Consider the following 15,968-nt stretch of genomic DNA (forward strand, 5'->3'; position numbering starts at 1 on the left):
CTTATATCAGAAAGAAGAGTATTTCATTGTTGAGGTAAATAATGGTTAATGATCTTGACTGTTTATAGGAGCCTCTAACGGAACAAAATAAGCCAGTATCATAATACCATTAACGGTACCAATTTTCCTGCACCAGATGCGCATTTCGACAATACATGTCTCTTCAGTGATGCACGGGAGATACATTCCTTAATTTATAATAATTTCTAACATTTTGTAACATAAATTATCTACATGAATATGCGTAGATATGGATGTTTTAACGCCGAGAAGCCTAAGGGTGTAAAGGACACTAAAGGGTTCAATGACGTTACAGATATGAACCTAAATAGCGAATGTGTTCACGGTCTCAATCCAAATCGGCCGATTTTCAGGGAAATTCGGGCACTAAGTATCACATGAAAGCAACATTTTTTTCTCTTTTTTCTCATTCAAAATTTAAAAATGCGGATATTAGAAGTGCTTATATTGGATTTAGGGTACATTGGGAAACCTATCGGTATTTAGATAAAAGATGTTTATGAACAAGAGACTGAGAAATTATAACAAATCAAACGTGTCGCTAATTTTGCGAGCTAAACATCGTGCTAGGATGTATTTATTAATGATTATTCATTGTAATTGGCATCTTATTTCTTATTTGAAATTACTTTGAAATAAAGATGATTTTATTACCAATTTATGTTTGTGTTTTCGTTTTCAAATGGATTACTTACGGATTGTAACTAACTATGAGTTGTGCTAGTATTTTATATTAACAGACTATAACGGTTGACTAGTTTCGTTCTGATTGTTAATCACTTCTTCTATTTTCAAGTAATCACGTTGGATTTGATAGCACACTTTCTACTATTTTATTGTTCATATATCTGCTGGAGTGTTTTGTCTTTTTAAGCCTATGCTATATTTAATTGGGGAATGACGTTCAAACCAAACACACGTTTCATATATTTTCTTAACGATTTATTTGCGGTTTCATATTTTTTATTACTTGTATTGGAGAACTCCATGAATATTACAGGTTTTATGACAGAGTTCTGCATACAATGTAGTTATACGTTGATGAATAACCCTTGTACCTCATACGAGGGTTTTGCCTGATGCCTTATTACAATAAAACTATCCAGAACCTTACAATATTGTATTATTACTGATTCGACTGCATTTTGGTGCCTATGTAGGGTCAGAAGCAGGAAAGAAGATTGACCCAGAAACGTTAATATGTGACCAAACCCAACATTGCGAGAGAATATCAGACGAATTCTTGGGTTTGTAGGCTACTAAGATTATTTGAGAACTCCAGTCAGATTAGTAGACCACTCACTGAATTAATGCCGTCACTAACAGACAAGAAAGGAAGCAAATGTAAAATAAAGAAATAGACATCGTGAAACTGGGGACAAGATCAAGAGTCAGCCTTTGCCACCTTGAAGCAACTTCTCACATCAACACCTATATTAGGATATGCCGTTTCAACCTTACCGTTTGAGATGCTTCGGGAATTGGATTAATAGTCATAAACCAGCAGCGGCAAAGTGAAAAACGTGTCATTAGCTATGCTAGCAGAGGTCTTATGAAGGCAGAGAAGAATTAACCGCCCAATAAACTGGAGTTTATGGCATTGATGTTGACCATTACAGGTGTTTTAAAGTATTACCTGTTTGGACAGCAGTTTACAATATGGAAAGATAATAACCTGGACTGGGTTGCACAAACGTCATTTAAATTTAAGTGTCATTTAAATATACGTTAAACCTTAATTAAAATTAAGTAACCGTTATTCCTGTTGCACAAAGGTTTATTAGAGGTAAGTAACACTTAAAGGTTACTTAAATTTAAAAGTGGCAAAGGGGTAATTTTAAATATTTAAATATCGATTAAATATGGAAGACATGCTGCTTTTCGGTAACCTTGCTGGTAGTATAAGGCCACCATTGGCACCTAGAAAGTATAGAGAAATGCTACTCACCCTAAATGATTTGACAGACAAGCAGCTTCGTTCCAGATATAGATTTGGGAGACAATCTATCCAAAGGATAACTGATATTGTTCGTGATGATATTACACACCCGACCCAGAGAAGTCACGCACTAAGCGCAGAAATGCAGGTACTAAATGTAGATTTAAAAATTCTTGTAAACATGGTTTTGAAAAACAAGCACATTCTCCAATGTTTGTTTCTATTTTTTGTGTGTTTTACGAACATAACCATCATTTGCGACATCCTTTTTCTTAGAATAAAAACAGCTACACAAGATCATCTGCACACTGAGTATTAAATCCTTTCATAAATGCCGAAATCAAAAATATGTGTCAAACATTTCCCACCATCAACTTTGTTTACGTTTTTTCAAAGGGACGTAATACATTTTACGGGGTTCATTAAGGGATACACTTTCCTTTAAAATTAAACTTTTTGTAAAGTTATTGGGGGAGGGGAAGGGAAACCCGGAAACGGGTTATTATATCTATGAAATTCGTTACATATTCATGTGACATTAATAGTGATATCAAAGGGACACTCTGTTAAAAAACAATAATTATTTTTAACACATAACTTTAACATGCACAACTTTATACCTACTAGCTTTGTTATTATTTTAGAAATAATACGAATTAATATGAAGAGGGGCAGGACCTTTTTCAGACGTCGGGATCGGGTGTTTTTATGCTCGGGATTTCGGGATTGATCCTTTCGGGATCCGGGAATTCTTGTTTCGAATTTTAGGATGCCGGGATTTTATTTTTTTTTAATTCTGGACCTCGGGATTTCATTAGTTTAAGCCCGGAATTTCGGGCATAAGGACCTTCTATTAAGTATCCATATATATATATATGTATAATAATTAATAATTAACAATTATTCATTTAATCGCTTAACTAAGAAACGTTCCTGCATGTTTAATCTTGAAAATATTTTTGTATAAAGAGAATGTTTCGAACATCATACGGTTGTGTGCAAACGTGTCAAAAGACGAAAAGGACCCGATACTTGTACCTTATTTCGGGATTGAGGGTTAAACTCTTGCAATAAAATGCATGTATATAATTTTAAAATTTTGTATCTAAGCAGCATTTTAAGTGTATAATATATATTTGTTTAATGAACTGTTAACACGTAAGTTTACAAATAAACTCATCATAGAAAATGTTTTAACAGGTGCTTGTTGCTTTGAGGTTCTTTGCATCTGGTAGTTTCATGCAGGTCATAGGAGATACTGTGGGTATAGACAAATCAACAGTTAGTAGATGTGTTAACAAAGTATCAAAGCCCCAGTACATCAAATGGCCGTCAGAACAGAGGAAACGTGATATAAAGCAAGGTTTTTATGACAATGGAGGATTCACCGGAGTAATTGGTTGTATAGATGGCACCCATGTAAGAATTGCAGCACCCTCCAGCGATGAACCATCATTTGTCAACAGAAAGGGCTTTCATAGCATAAATGTGCAGGCCATTTGTGATAATGAGGGTATTTGTCAACATAAAATAATTTTTATATTCCATTGATGCCACGCATATAGAACTAAAAAAAAATTATCTAGTTATGTCCCTTTAGTGAAGGACGTGCTGTTAATGTGCTCTTGATATTGTTCTAGAATAGGACAGTTTTCATACATCTTCAAAGATCAAGAATTTGGTGAGATCATTCCATACATTCAACAACACCATATTGATAAAAAAGAATTTAAATACATTTACAGATATTACTTCATAAACATGACTGTATTGATTTTCAAAATCAGATCACTGTGAACTGTTTTCAGCGATTCACAACATATATAATATATCATGAACAATCTAACGGAACTTAGACCTAGCGATTTACTTGTTCACTCGAGTTTTATAGATAGCCAATTTGATCCTTTTGATGATCTTCTTTCGTCACAAAGACAAACTAACATTACAATAGATGTTCCTTCCAATACAAGCAACATAAGCAACGATACAATCATAACAGAATCGATAATAAAATTTATCCAAGAAGAACTTTTATCTTTACCTTAAGACAGCTTTGTGTCTAAATTAATTGATAAATGCCAAAACGCTCACTGTGAAATTGACGACATTCGCTACGCACTTCTGGAAATTGCAAAATGTCATCATAACTTTCCATATCTGAATGCAACTCTTAAAAAGCGTCTTTGTCCTAGAAAACCTAACGGTGAATCAGTTGAAAACAAACTTGGTAGCGATTGCTATGCGCTTTATTTAGCATCACTCGGAGAATATACGGAAGATTTAAGATTAACACTTAATACTCGTTCGCATACGCAAAGTGCCCGAAAAATGTCTACAGCAGATGAAAATAACCAAACACATTCCAGCGAATTTTCTCAGAACTTGTGTCTGAAAGAGACTCTCGTGCGCATAGAAAGAGAAATTAATACATTGAAAGGCGACTACACTCAGGAAATCGAATATCTTAATAAAACTGTATCTGTATTAGTACGAGAAAACAAACAACTGGTCAACGCTAACCAGAAAAACAATGACCGGTTACGGAACTTTCAGAATCAAATTTCATCCTTACGAGAAAACAACAAAAACTTAGCTAAAACAGTAAACAACATGAGTGTCGTTACACATGAAGCGGAAATGACATGCAAATCAAATAAATTAGCAATTGAAAAAAGTTCAGGAACTTTCCGAAACAAACTTGATGAATACGAAAACAGCATTCAACAGTTAACAACAGATGTAAACAAAATAAAAAACGACTTTAAAACAGTAAAACTAGACGTTAATGAACTACGTTCAAGCGTGAAATCTGAGTCATGTAGAATTAACCAGCTAAGTGATACAAGAGCGCAAGGCGTTGTAAGTCTGAAAACAAAGACAAACATCATGAGTGATAAACTGAAAGAATTTGACGATGAACTCAAAAAAGTAAATATTGATTGTTGTTCTCACGCGAAGTCAATTAGTGATTTGCGAAAGCGTATCATAAACACCGAGAAAGATGTCAAAGTCCTTGACAAGTCTACAAAATCGTACGCAGACATTCTAAAATCTAAATCTGAACAAGTTATAGCTTCGGCTGAAGCATTAGATAATTGCAATGTGATCGAATCCGATTTGAGTCAGTCCAAAGAGCCAATTCAAAGAATTCCATTAATGAACATTCCAATTCTCTAGTTGACTCACACACAAAACACGTCAGATCCTCTGATGTTACGAATCTGTCCGTTTTAGTCAAAGACATACATGCACACAGTAATATTGTTAATCCAGCTCCGTCTACTTCAATAGAAAATAAAATCAAGAACACCAACAACAATATAACTGGAAATGAACAAAATACAAATATACAAGTGCATTTTCCAACTTCCATGTGTAATCCCACAACCGTTGACAATTTTCGTGGATTTGTTAAAAAAACCAAGACACCGTGTATCCAGATTCTACGTAGGTGGTATCGACAAACACAATTCATGTGAAGAATCTATGCGTGAATATCTCGCTGCAAGAGGTGTTAATGTAACACATTTAAGATATTTTGATAAACAAAATCGACGAACAGCTTCTGCACAACTTAATATTGATGCTCAATGTGAAACCTTAATACGGGATCCGTCTTTTTGGCCAGAAGGCATTTTTCTAAAAGAATGGCTTCCATGGTCAGTTTTTCTATCTACAAAGACCGAACATCCATAAATGTCTTTAAACATAGCATGTTGGAACTGTCGCGGAATAATGTCCGCAGTACCATATCTACTAGAATTCTTAAATGATAATAAGATTGATATTATTTGTTTATCTGAACACTGGCTTAGAAAATCACAATTCCACTTCCTTAATTCAATCGATAAACAAAACTATTTAGTATTTGGAAAATGCGCTGATGAACACTGCCCTGAAAAATACAGTTATAGCGCCCGTGGAGGTGTTGCGATTATGGTCTCTAAAACTTTATCTCCGTATGTCACAGAATTAGTAATTGATAGCAATAGGATATGTGGTATCGAACTTAAACTTCCTAATTTACCTAGTATATTTTTTCTGTCTATATACTTACCAGCAATTACACAACCCAACGAAGCATTCGTTAATGAACTTGAATACTTAATGGACACATACAAATCGTATTCGAACCACGGGACGGTATATATTCTTGGTGATTTCAATTGCAAGATTGGTGGACCACGATATTCGTTTACTCAGGATCGTCGTAGTCAACTTCTTGAAAGTCTCCTTATTGACAATAACAGTATATCATTACATGTTCAGGACTTTGCCAAAGGTCCGGTATTTACATTTCAATCTTATGAGGATGGTCCTAAAACAGGGATAGATCACATAGTCACAAATAACGAAAATACACGAGATATTTACAATGTGTTTGTCCCAGACGAAAGCATATTTAACGTTTCTGATCACAAGCCTATCGCGTGTACTTTACTAATTGAACAATGTCGTGCTGATAGTGACAACTTATACGAAAGTGTTATGGCTGACAAAGTATCGTGGACCAAAGCGTTAGAAATGAATTCAGTTAATGACTATTCATTTGCAGTCTCACAATTTTTATGGTCTGTTCAAATGCCGTCACTACCAGCAACCAAAGAAGATATCGAGCTCTACTATAAGACTATTATAGTTGCTGTTCAAAAAGCTGACAAAGAAACACTCCCACATAAGCAATTTGTGAAACATATAAAGCCTTATTGGATGAAAGTCGTAGATCTATCACACAAAACAATGCTAAATAAGCGCAGTTTATGGATACTGAACGGAAAAGTTCACGATAGAAGCGATCAGTTCTTTGCTGATTACAAACATGCAAAACGGACTTTCAGAAATGAAATGGATAAAGCTTACAACGAACATATTATGAACATTGCCAACAGAATGGAAGAGTCTATCGACAATGATCAAAGATATGTATGGTCGGTCTTAATAAGCAGACGTAAACAGAAAACTTTTTGTCGTGAACTAAATTTAAATGGAATAACTCATACAAACGAAAGTGAAATATGCGAAGCATGGGCGGACCATTTTGAATCCATTTTTCAGTTTGATAGCAAATTAACAAATTCAGCAAACATAAATTTGGTAAAACATGAAGTGTATAAAATACGACAAACGCAGAAGGAAATCAAAGCTCCAATCAACCCATTTGAGTTTGAAGAAATTTCCAACATTTGTAAAAGTTTATGTAACAACAAATCTACAGGTTTAGACAACGTTTCATATGAGCATATACAATATGGTGGTAAAACATTGCAAAAACACTTATGCAATCTATTCAACCTAATAATACAAACACGTTATACTCCTCTAGATTGGAAAACAAGTGTAATTATACCGTTATTCAAAGGTGGAAATAAAAACAAAACTGATCCCAATTCGTACCGCGGTATATCGTTAACAAGTTGTATCGCCAAGATATTCGAAAAGTCTCTTTATCCTCGATTCGACTCCTTGCACATAAAGTTTCCACATCAATCTCAGATGGCATACCAAAAGGAATTATCAAGTATTCATGCTTCATGTAACTTACAAGAACCGATTCGTCATTATATTGAACGTAACAGTGATGTCATTGTTGTGCTGTTAGATAGCACGAAAGCTTTCGACACCGTATGGCATGATGCATTGTTATATAAACTGCATAAATATGGAGTTACCGGTGATTTATGGCTGCTCATAGATGAAATATACAGTGACATGCGTAGTTCTGTACTGTTCAATGGTAGGCTATCTCGTTGGTTTGAACTGAAACGAGGCGTTCGCCAAGGTGGCGTCTTATCAGCTCTGTTATATTTAGTATACATAAACGATCTTTTGTGCGACATTGAAGACTCTAAATTGGGATGCGTTCTTCTAGATATCAGTGTAAGCAGCTCTGTTCAAGCCGACGACATTGCGTTACTCTCAACAACAGAAAAAGGAATGCAACAACTTATTAACATTTGTCAGACATATAGCGAGAAGTGGGCATTCAAGTTTTCTCCGACTAAAAGCAACGTCTTACGTTATTCAAAGAAGAACAAGAATGTTACAAGCAATCTAACTTTGTATAATGACATCATACCACTCGTGACGTCTGCCAAACATGTCGGTATTCTTCTGAACTGTAAATTTAGATCAATGGACCAGACGTTGAATGCTTGTAGAGTGTTGCGATCAACTGCTCTTTCAGTTCTAAATTCTGGAATTCATCCATCAATTTTAAACCCTTTGACGTGTTCCAAGATAATACTTCAAATATGTTACAGCAAAGCTCTATATGGTTGTGAGTTATGGAACAATTTGACTCAAACAGAACTTACAATGTTAGAAAGATCTCACAGATTTGTGTGTAAAATTATTCAAGGGCTTCCAAAACGAACCCGTTCTGACAAGTGTACAAGTCTTCTAGGTTGGTTTTCAGTTGAAAGCATTATCAACAGATGTAAACTTTTATTTTTTGGTAGACTATGTAGGTTAAAGTCTTCTGCGTTACCAAAACGAATAATGATAAGCAGACTTATGGAATTCAAACATAAATGTGTTCCAGAACAACTTGGTTTTATACCTGACATCTATAAAGCAGCCGAAAAATATAACATTACAGATTATATTGTTAATTTTGCAAATACTGGTTCTTTCCCATCAAAAAAACTTTGGTCAATTATTGTAAATCAGAATATAAATGCAAGTGAAGAAACATGGTGGTCTTACCGAATTTCATGCGATAATGACTTTTATATGTTTAGACATATTCATTCTGCAATCAAACCGCATAAAGCATGGACAATTGCGAAACAGTTTCCCGAACTTCGTGTCTCCGCCAAGTATGTGATTGACTTATGTTCTATAGTACGCTACGAAGATGAACATTTACTTTGCGACAAATGTGGAAAGTTCTTCTTGAATATCGTTGAACACTTACTGGTATCCTGTGATTTTATACAAGACAAAAGAGATGATCTATGGCAAGACATTATTAACATTAATCCCATTCAGTTCAGTGTTTTTATGGACAGTCTTTCGGCACTCGAATTCACAACAACAATTCTCTCTTGCAATACGTCATATGAATTAGAAAATGATGAATTAACTTTTTTCTCTAAGACTTGTGTTCGTCACGTTGAAACAATCTGCAGAGATTTCTACAATCGATAGAAGATGTGTCCGTTACCGATATTATAGACAGTGCTAATTTTTTTTCTCATATTAACTTTAAACGGTGACTTTAATTCTTTGTTTTTTGTAATTTTCTGATTTATATATTTCATGTACACCAAATCTCTATAATAGAGGAAATAAAGTTATATATATCACATGAAAGCAACATTTTTTTCTCTTTTTTCTCATTCAAAATTTAAAAATGCGGATATTAGAAGTGCTTATATTGGATTTAGGGTACATTAGGAAACCTATCGGTATTTAGATAAAAGATGTTTATGAACAAGAGACTGAGAAATTATAACAAATCAAACGTGTCGCTAATTTTGCGAGCTAAACATCGTGCTAGGATGTATTTATTAATGATTATTCATTGTAATTGGCATCTTATTTCTTATTTGAAATTACTTTGAAATAAAGATGATTTTATTACCAATTTATGTTTGTGTTTTCGTTTTCAAATGGATTACTTACGGATTGTAACTAACTATGAGTTGTGCTAGTATTTTATATTAACAGACTATAACGGTTGACTAGTTTCGTTCTGATTGTTAATCACTTCTTCTATTTTCAAGTAATCACGTTGGATTTGATAGCACACTTTCTACTATTTTATTGTTCATATATCTGCTGGAGTGTTTTGTCTTTTTAAGCCTATGCTATATTTAATTGGGGAATGATGTTCAAACCGAACACACGTTTCATATATTTTCTTAACGATTTATTTGCGGTTTCATATTTTTTATTACTTGTATTGGAGAACTCCATGAATATTACAGGTTTTATGACAGAGTTCTGCATACAATGTAGTTATACGTTGATGAATAACCCTTGTACCTCATACGAGGGTTTTGCCTGATGCCTTATTACAATAAAACTATCCAGAACCTTACAATATTGTATTATTACTGATTCGACTGCATTTTGGTGCCTATGTAGGGTCAGAAGCAGGAAAGAAGATTGACCCAGAAACGTTAATATGTGACCAAACCCAACATTGCGAGAGAATATCAGACGAATTCTTGGGTTTGTAGGCTACTAAGATTATTTGAGAACTCCAGTCAGATTAGTAGACCACTCACTGAATTAATGCCGTCACTAACAGACAAGAAAGGAAGCAAATGTAAAATAAAGAAATAGACATCGTGAAACCGGGGACAAGATCAAGAGTCAGCCTTTGCCACCTTGAAGCAACTTCTCACATCAACACCTATATTAGGATATGCCGTTTCAACCTTACCGTTTGAGATGCTTCGGGAATTGGATTAATAGTCATAAACCAGCAGCGGCAAAGTGAAAAACGTGTCATTAGCTATGCTAGCAGAGGTCTTATGAAGGCAGAGAAGAATAAACCGCCCAATAAACTGGGGTTTATGGCATTGATGTTGGCCATTACAGGTGTTTTAAAGTATTACCTGTTTGGACAGCAGTTTACAATATGGAAAGATAATAACCTGGACTGGGTTGCACAAACGTCATTTAAATTTAAGTGTCATTTAAATATACGTTAAACCTTAATTAAAATTAAGTAACCGTTATTCCTGTTGCACAAAGGTTTATTAGAGGTAAGTAACACTTTTAAAGGTTACTTAAATTTAAAAGTGACAAAGGGGTAATTTTAAATATTTAAATATCGATTAAATATGGAAGACATGCTGCTTTTCGGCAACCTTGCTGGTAGTATAAGGCCACCATTGGCACCTAGAAAGTATAGAGAAATGCTACTCACCCTAAATGATTTGACAGACAAGCAGCTTCGTTCCAGATATAGATTTGGGAGACAATCTATCCAAAGGATAACTGATATTGTTCGTGATGATATTACACACCCGACCCAGAGAAGTCACGCACTAAGCGCAGAAATGCAGGTACTAAATGTAGATTTAAAAATTCTTGTAAACATGGTTTTGAAAAACAAGCACATTCTCCAATGTTTGTTTCTATTTTTTGTGTGTTTTACGAACATAACCATCATTTGCGACATCCTTTTTCTTAGAATAAAAACAGCTACACAAGATCATCTGCACACTGAGTATTAAATCCTTTCATAAATGCCGAAATCAAAAATATGTGTCAAACATTTCCCACCATCAACTTTGTTTACGTTTTTTCAAAGGGACGTAATACATTTTACGGGGTTCATTAAGGGATACACTTTCCTTTAAAATTAAACTTTTTGTAAAGTTATTGGGGGAGGGGAAGGGAAACCCGGAAACGGGTTATTATATCTATGAAATTCGTTACATATTCATGTGACATTAATAGTGATATCAAAGGGACACGCTGTTAAAAAACAATAATTATTTTTAACACATAACTTTAACATGCACAACTTTATACCTACTAGCTTTGTTATTATTTTAGAAATAATACGAATTAATATGAAGAGGGGGCAGGACCTTTTTCAGACGTCGGGATCGGGTGTTTTTATGCTCGGGATTTCGGGATTGATCCTTTCGGGATCCGGGAATTCTTGTTTCGAATTTTAGGATGCCGGGATTTTTTTTTTTTTTAATTCTGGACCTCGGGATTTCATTAGTTTAAGCCCGGAATTTCGGGCATAAGGACCTTCTATTAAGTATCCATATATATATATATATAATAATTAATAATTAACAATTATTCATTTAATCGCTTAACTAAGAAACGTTCCTGCATGTTTAATCTTGAAAATATTTTTGTATAAAGAGAATGTTTCGAACATTATACGGTTGTGTGCAAACGTGTCAAAAGACGAAAAGGACCCGATACTTGTACCTTATTTCGGGATTGAGGGTTAAATTCTTGCAATAAAATGCATGTATATAATTTTAAAATTTTGTATCTAAGCAGCATTTTAAGTGTATAATATATATTTGTTTAATGAACTGTTAACACGTAAGTTTACAAATAAACTCATCATAGAAAATGTTTTAACAGGTGCATGTTGCTTTGAGGTTCTTTGCATCTGGTAGTTTCATGCAGATCATAGGAGATACTGTGGGTATAGACAAATCAACAGTTAGTAGATGTGTTAACAAAGTATCAAAAGCCCTTGCTTCTAAATCTGACCAGTACATCAAATGGCCGTCAGAACAGAGGAAACGTGATATAAAGCAAGGTTTTTATGACAATGGAGGATTCACCGGAGTAATTGGTTGTATAGATGGCACCCTCCAGCGATGAACCATCATTTGTCAACAGAAAGGGCTTTCATAGCATAAATGTGCAGGCCATTTGTGATAATGAGGGTATTTATCAACATAAAATAATTTTTATATTCCATTGATGCCACGCATATAGAACTATAAACATGCAGCCGCAATGAATATATAACATTACTTCATCATTATTAGTTCCTAAAAAAATGTCAATATTTTTTTAAGTATATAAAAATATCATCGAGTGAATCCCATAAAAAATCAAATTCATCTTGAATTAGTTAAATATTCAAGCAGTGATCAGCATAGCAAAAAATCATGCAGATCGTTCGTCCATTTCACTGACAAATGCCAGAAAATAAACCCACTGTTTAACTTGACCGGTCAATTGTGATTTCGTGGACTTCTGGGTGTTTGGCTGTTTGAGCGTTCCTGATAAAGTAAAATCCAGACCAGCGCTTACAAAGAAAATTCTATGAAAAGTATAAGTTCTAACAAAACATTTGAAAAGGCAACTTCAAAACCTTTTAATGGTGGCATAAAATTCTCAATTCGGAATTTGCTATGAATTAAAATTATGTTGCTTTAAAAATCAATAAAAATCTAAGTTAGCTCATAAAAACTAAAAAAATAATTTTTTGATTTAGTATTTCTATTATTTTCGTAGGTAAATTTACAAACATTGTAGCGAGGTGGCCTGGAAGTTTCCATGACAGTCATATCATGAGATGTTCACAAATATCTGAACATTTGGAGCAAGCTCATAAATGTGTAGAAGATGGATTAATACTCGGTGACAGCGCATGTAGAAGTTTCCTGATGACGCCTTATATCAGACCGACAGAGCCGTACCGCGAGAGATTTAATACAGCTCACACGCACACAAGATGCTGCATTGAAAGAACCTTTGGGTGGTGGAAGAAACGATTTTATTGCTTACACGCAGAATTAAGACTGCAACCAGAGAAAGTATGTACCTTGATTATGGCCTGTGCAGTTTTGCACAATCTTGCAATAGAGATGAGAGAACCGATGGAGGATCCTGACGATGAAGTTCAAATGTTTTGGAACATCAACAAAGATTTCCAAGGACCAGACGAAGGACGTGTTGTGAGAGATCACATTGCCAGGACATTTTTTTGCATAACAATTTTATTATATTGTACTAAAGCACAATAAAGAATAAAAAAATAATCACAGATAACATGAACGATTAAAATTGTACATCATCTTTTTCTTTGTTTCATTGTTCATACATTTAATGCATCAAGAGTTAGTAGGGCGTCGATCTCTTGTATTTCCCACTGGTTCAGCCTTCTAATTTCAAGTTTACGTTTTTCATTTTCCAGTTTTATTTTCTCTATCTCAAGTTTAAATTTTTCTTTCTGGACTGTTAATACATCATATTGTTTCCTTGCTAGCATTTCCTGAGTTACAACATGTGAAGTCCTCGATGGGTTTTTCTTAGAGTATAGAGTGCTTGTGTATCTTGGTAAAGAAATTGTAGTAGCGGGAGTGCATGTAATAGTATCAGAGGTATCATTGTTTACTGACAAACAACTTTCTGGTTGAACTTCAACCTCACACGCTGAGAAAGATTCAACTGGAGATATATCTGGTGAAAAGATTGAGTCTGAAGTACCTGAAAATGTAAAGATTAAAAATGCATGAATTATACGGTATCGATTAGACATGAAGAGTGTAGTGTTTGAATATATTACAGAAAGAAAGTAAAATACTTAGTGTTTTAACCTGTCAAAAGATTTTATACTATGTCCAATCTTCAATAAAATGTTAATATGTCAATTAAAATTTTGATATATATAAATATATTGAATTGCCGTCAGTAAAATTAAAACACATCATGGGCCATAGTTCATTCTGATCATTAAAATCAAACCTCTCACCGTTTATTTGTGTATATTGTGGTTTACAGGCACGTGTTGACTTATTTGTAGATCTTATTTTGCTGAACATTATTGTTGTTTACAGTTTAGCTCTATCTATAATAGTATTCAAGATAATAACCAAAAATTTTGTCAAAAATTACCAATAAATTGGGGGGGGGGGGGGGGGGGGGGGGGGAGCAACCCAACAACCGGAGTCCAATTCATCTGAAAATTTCAGGGCAGATAGATATTGACTTGATAAACAATTTCACCACGGTCAATTTTGCTCTAAATGCTTTGATTTCAGAGTTATACGCCAAAATCTACATTTTACACCTATGTTCTATTTTAGCCAAGGCGGACATCTTGGTTGGTTGGTCGGGTCACAGGACACATATTTCAAACTATACACATGGAAAAAAGTATTGCAACACCTTGATTTTTTTAAACTTGAAAAATCAGCCTTTTTTTTGGATGAAATATAATAAAATATATGTATAATATTATTGAAACATAGTTTAGGTTAACATTGGCATTGAAACGAACAAAAAATGTTTGAAAAAAAATGATTTATATAACCACAATTTTAATAACAAAATGAAGTGTTTTTTGTACAAAAAAATGCATTTTACAACTTTTACTGTAGTCGAACTTTACAATGTCAGACATTTCAAAATTAATGTTCAGATGACTGTTCACATCATGGTTGTTCGTTATACGCCAAACAATTAGTACTTTGTGCGCAGCCTCCATTCAAACAGATAACCGCATCTTAACGTCTTCTGATTCCTGCCATAAATCGACTAATTTGTTGCTAAGGTAGCAGCAACAATTTCTGATGAAGGGCATTGTTTATTTCATGATGTGTTTGAACTGGGGTGTCCTTTCGCGCACTTTCCGCCCAATAGTGTCCCAAATATGCTCGATATGGTTCAAATCCGGGCTACGATCGGGCCAATGAAGATGAAACGAATTCCATTTGAACATTGGATCTTCCTCCACGATGCTAATTTCCAACTTTGGCGAGCTCTGCACTACGTGTGATACGGAAAACTGTGTGTCTGTTCGTTAGCAAAGGTCTCCGAAATGGTTTTGTCGCACGATAACCAGTAGCGATGAGTCGATCTCGAACAGTTCTTGTTAAAAGGCTCCTGTATGGCCACCACTCTCTTTTTAGGATTGTCTTGTATGCAATGGGTTTCCTTCTGACCAACCTTCATTATGCTTGATTTTCCCTAGCAAATGGTATAGGGGGTCTTCATTATCTTGGAAGGTCTTTAACAGCGTTTATTGACTGATTTTTATTCTCAAAACGACTTATAGTGGAATGGTGATGACCAACAATACGCGCAGTTGTTGCAGCGACATCCCTGCTTCTCTCATGCTGATAATCTGCCATCTTGCTGCAGTTAAAAGTTGTCAAGGACCCATTACAAGGTGTCAATCACACAACTTTAAAAACTTGGTTATTTTAAGTGTTGAAAACCATGAGGATGAAAACATCTGTTTTGCTGTTTACAGGTACAGTAGCTGCATATGCAGATAAAATCTTATCGAGTCGATATCTATTGATTAAACTCATGTGATACTTAAATAATGTTTAAATAGTTCTATTTTACCAAATTATATCACAAAAACATAAAGAGTGTTTTTTTAATTTCAATTTCAATTTGGTGTTGCAATACTTTTTTCCATGTGTATAGATACCCCAATGATGATTGTGACCAAGTTTGGTTAAATTTGACCCAGTAGTTTCAGAGGAGAAGATTTTTGTAAAAGTTGACAGACGACGCCGGACGACGACGATGACGACGACGGACGCAA

At 34.5% G+C, this 15,968-nt stretch overlaps 2 protein-coding genes across 2 annotated transcripts in view; both read left to right on the top strand.

Annotated features, from left to right (window-relative positions):
- LOC139517441 (alpha-2A adrenergic receptor-like) overlaps positions 1 to 15,968 on the top strand; it is a 541,200-nt gene that overhangs the window by 372,464 nt on the left and 152,768 nt on the right. The gene's annotated exons all lie outside the window — the stretch shown is intronic.
- LOC139515419 (putative nuclease HARBI1) lies at positions 10,759 to 13,434 on the top strand. The gene is made up of 3 exons (XM_071304989.1): positions 10,759 to 10,983; positions 12,035 to 12,254; positions 12,923 to 13,434. Exons 1-3 carry the CDS (start codon positions 10,759 to 10,761, stop codon positions 13,432 to 13,434), a joined length of 957 nt encoding a protein of 318 aa, XP_071161090.1.

This window comes from Mytilus edulis, chromosome 3, assembly GCF_963676685.1.
Source record: "Mytilus edulis chromosome 3, xbMytEdul2.2, whole genome shotgun sequence".
Classification (NCBI taxonomy): domain Eukaryota; kingdom Metazoa; phylum Mollusca; class Bivalvia; order Mytilida; family Mytilidae; genus Mytilus; species Mytilus edulis.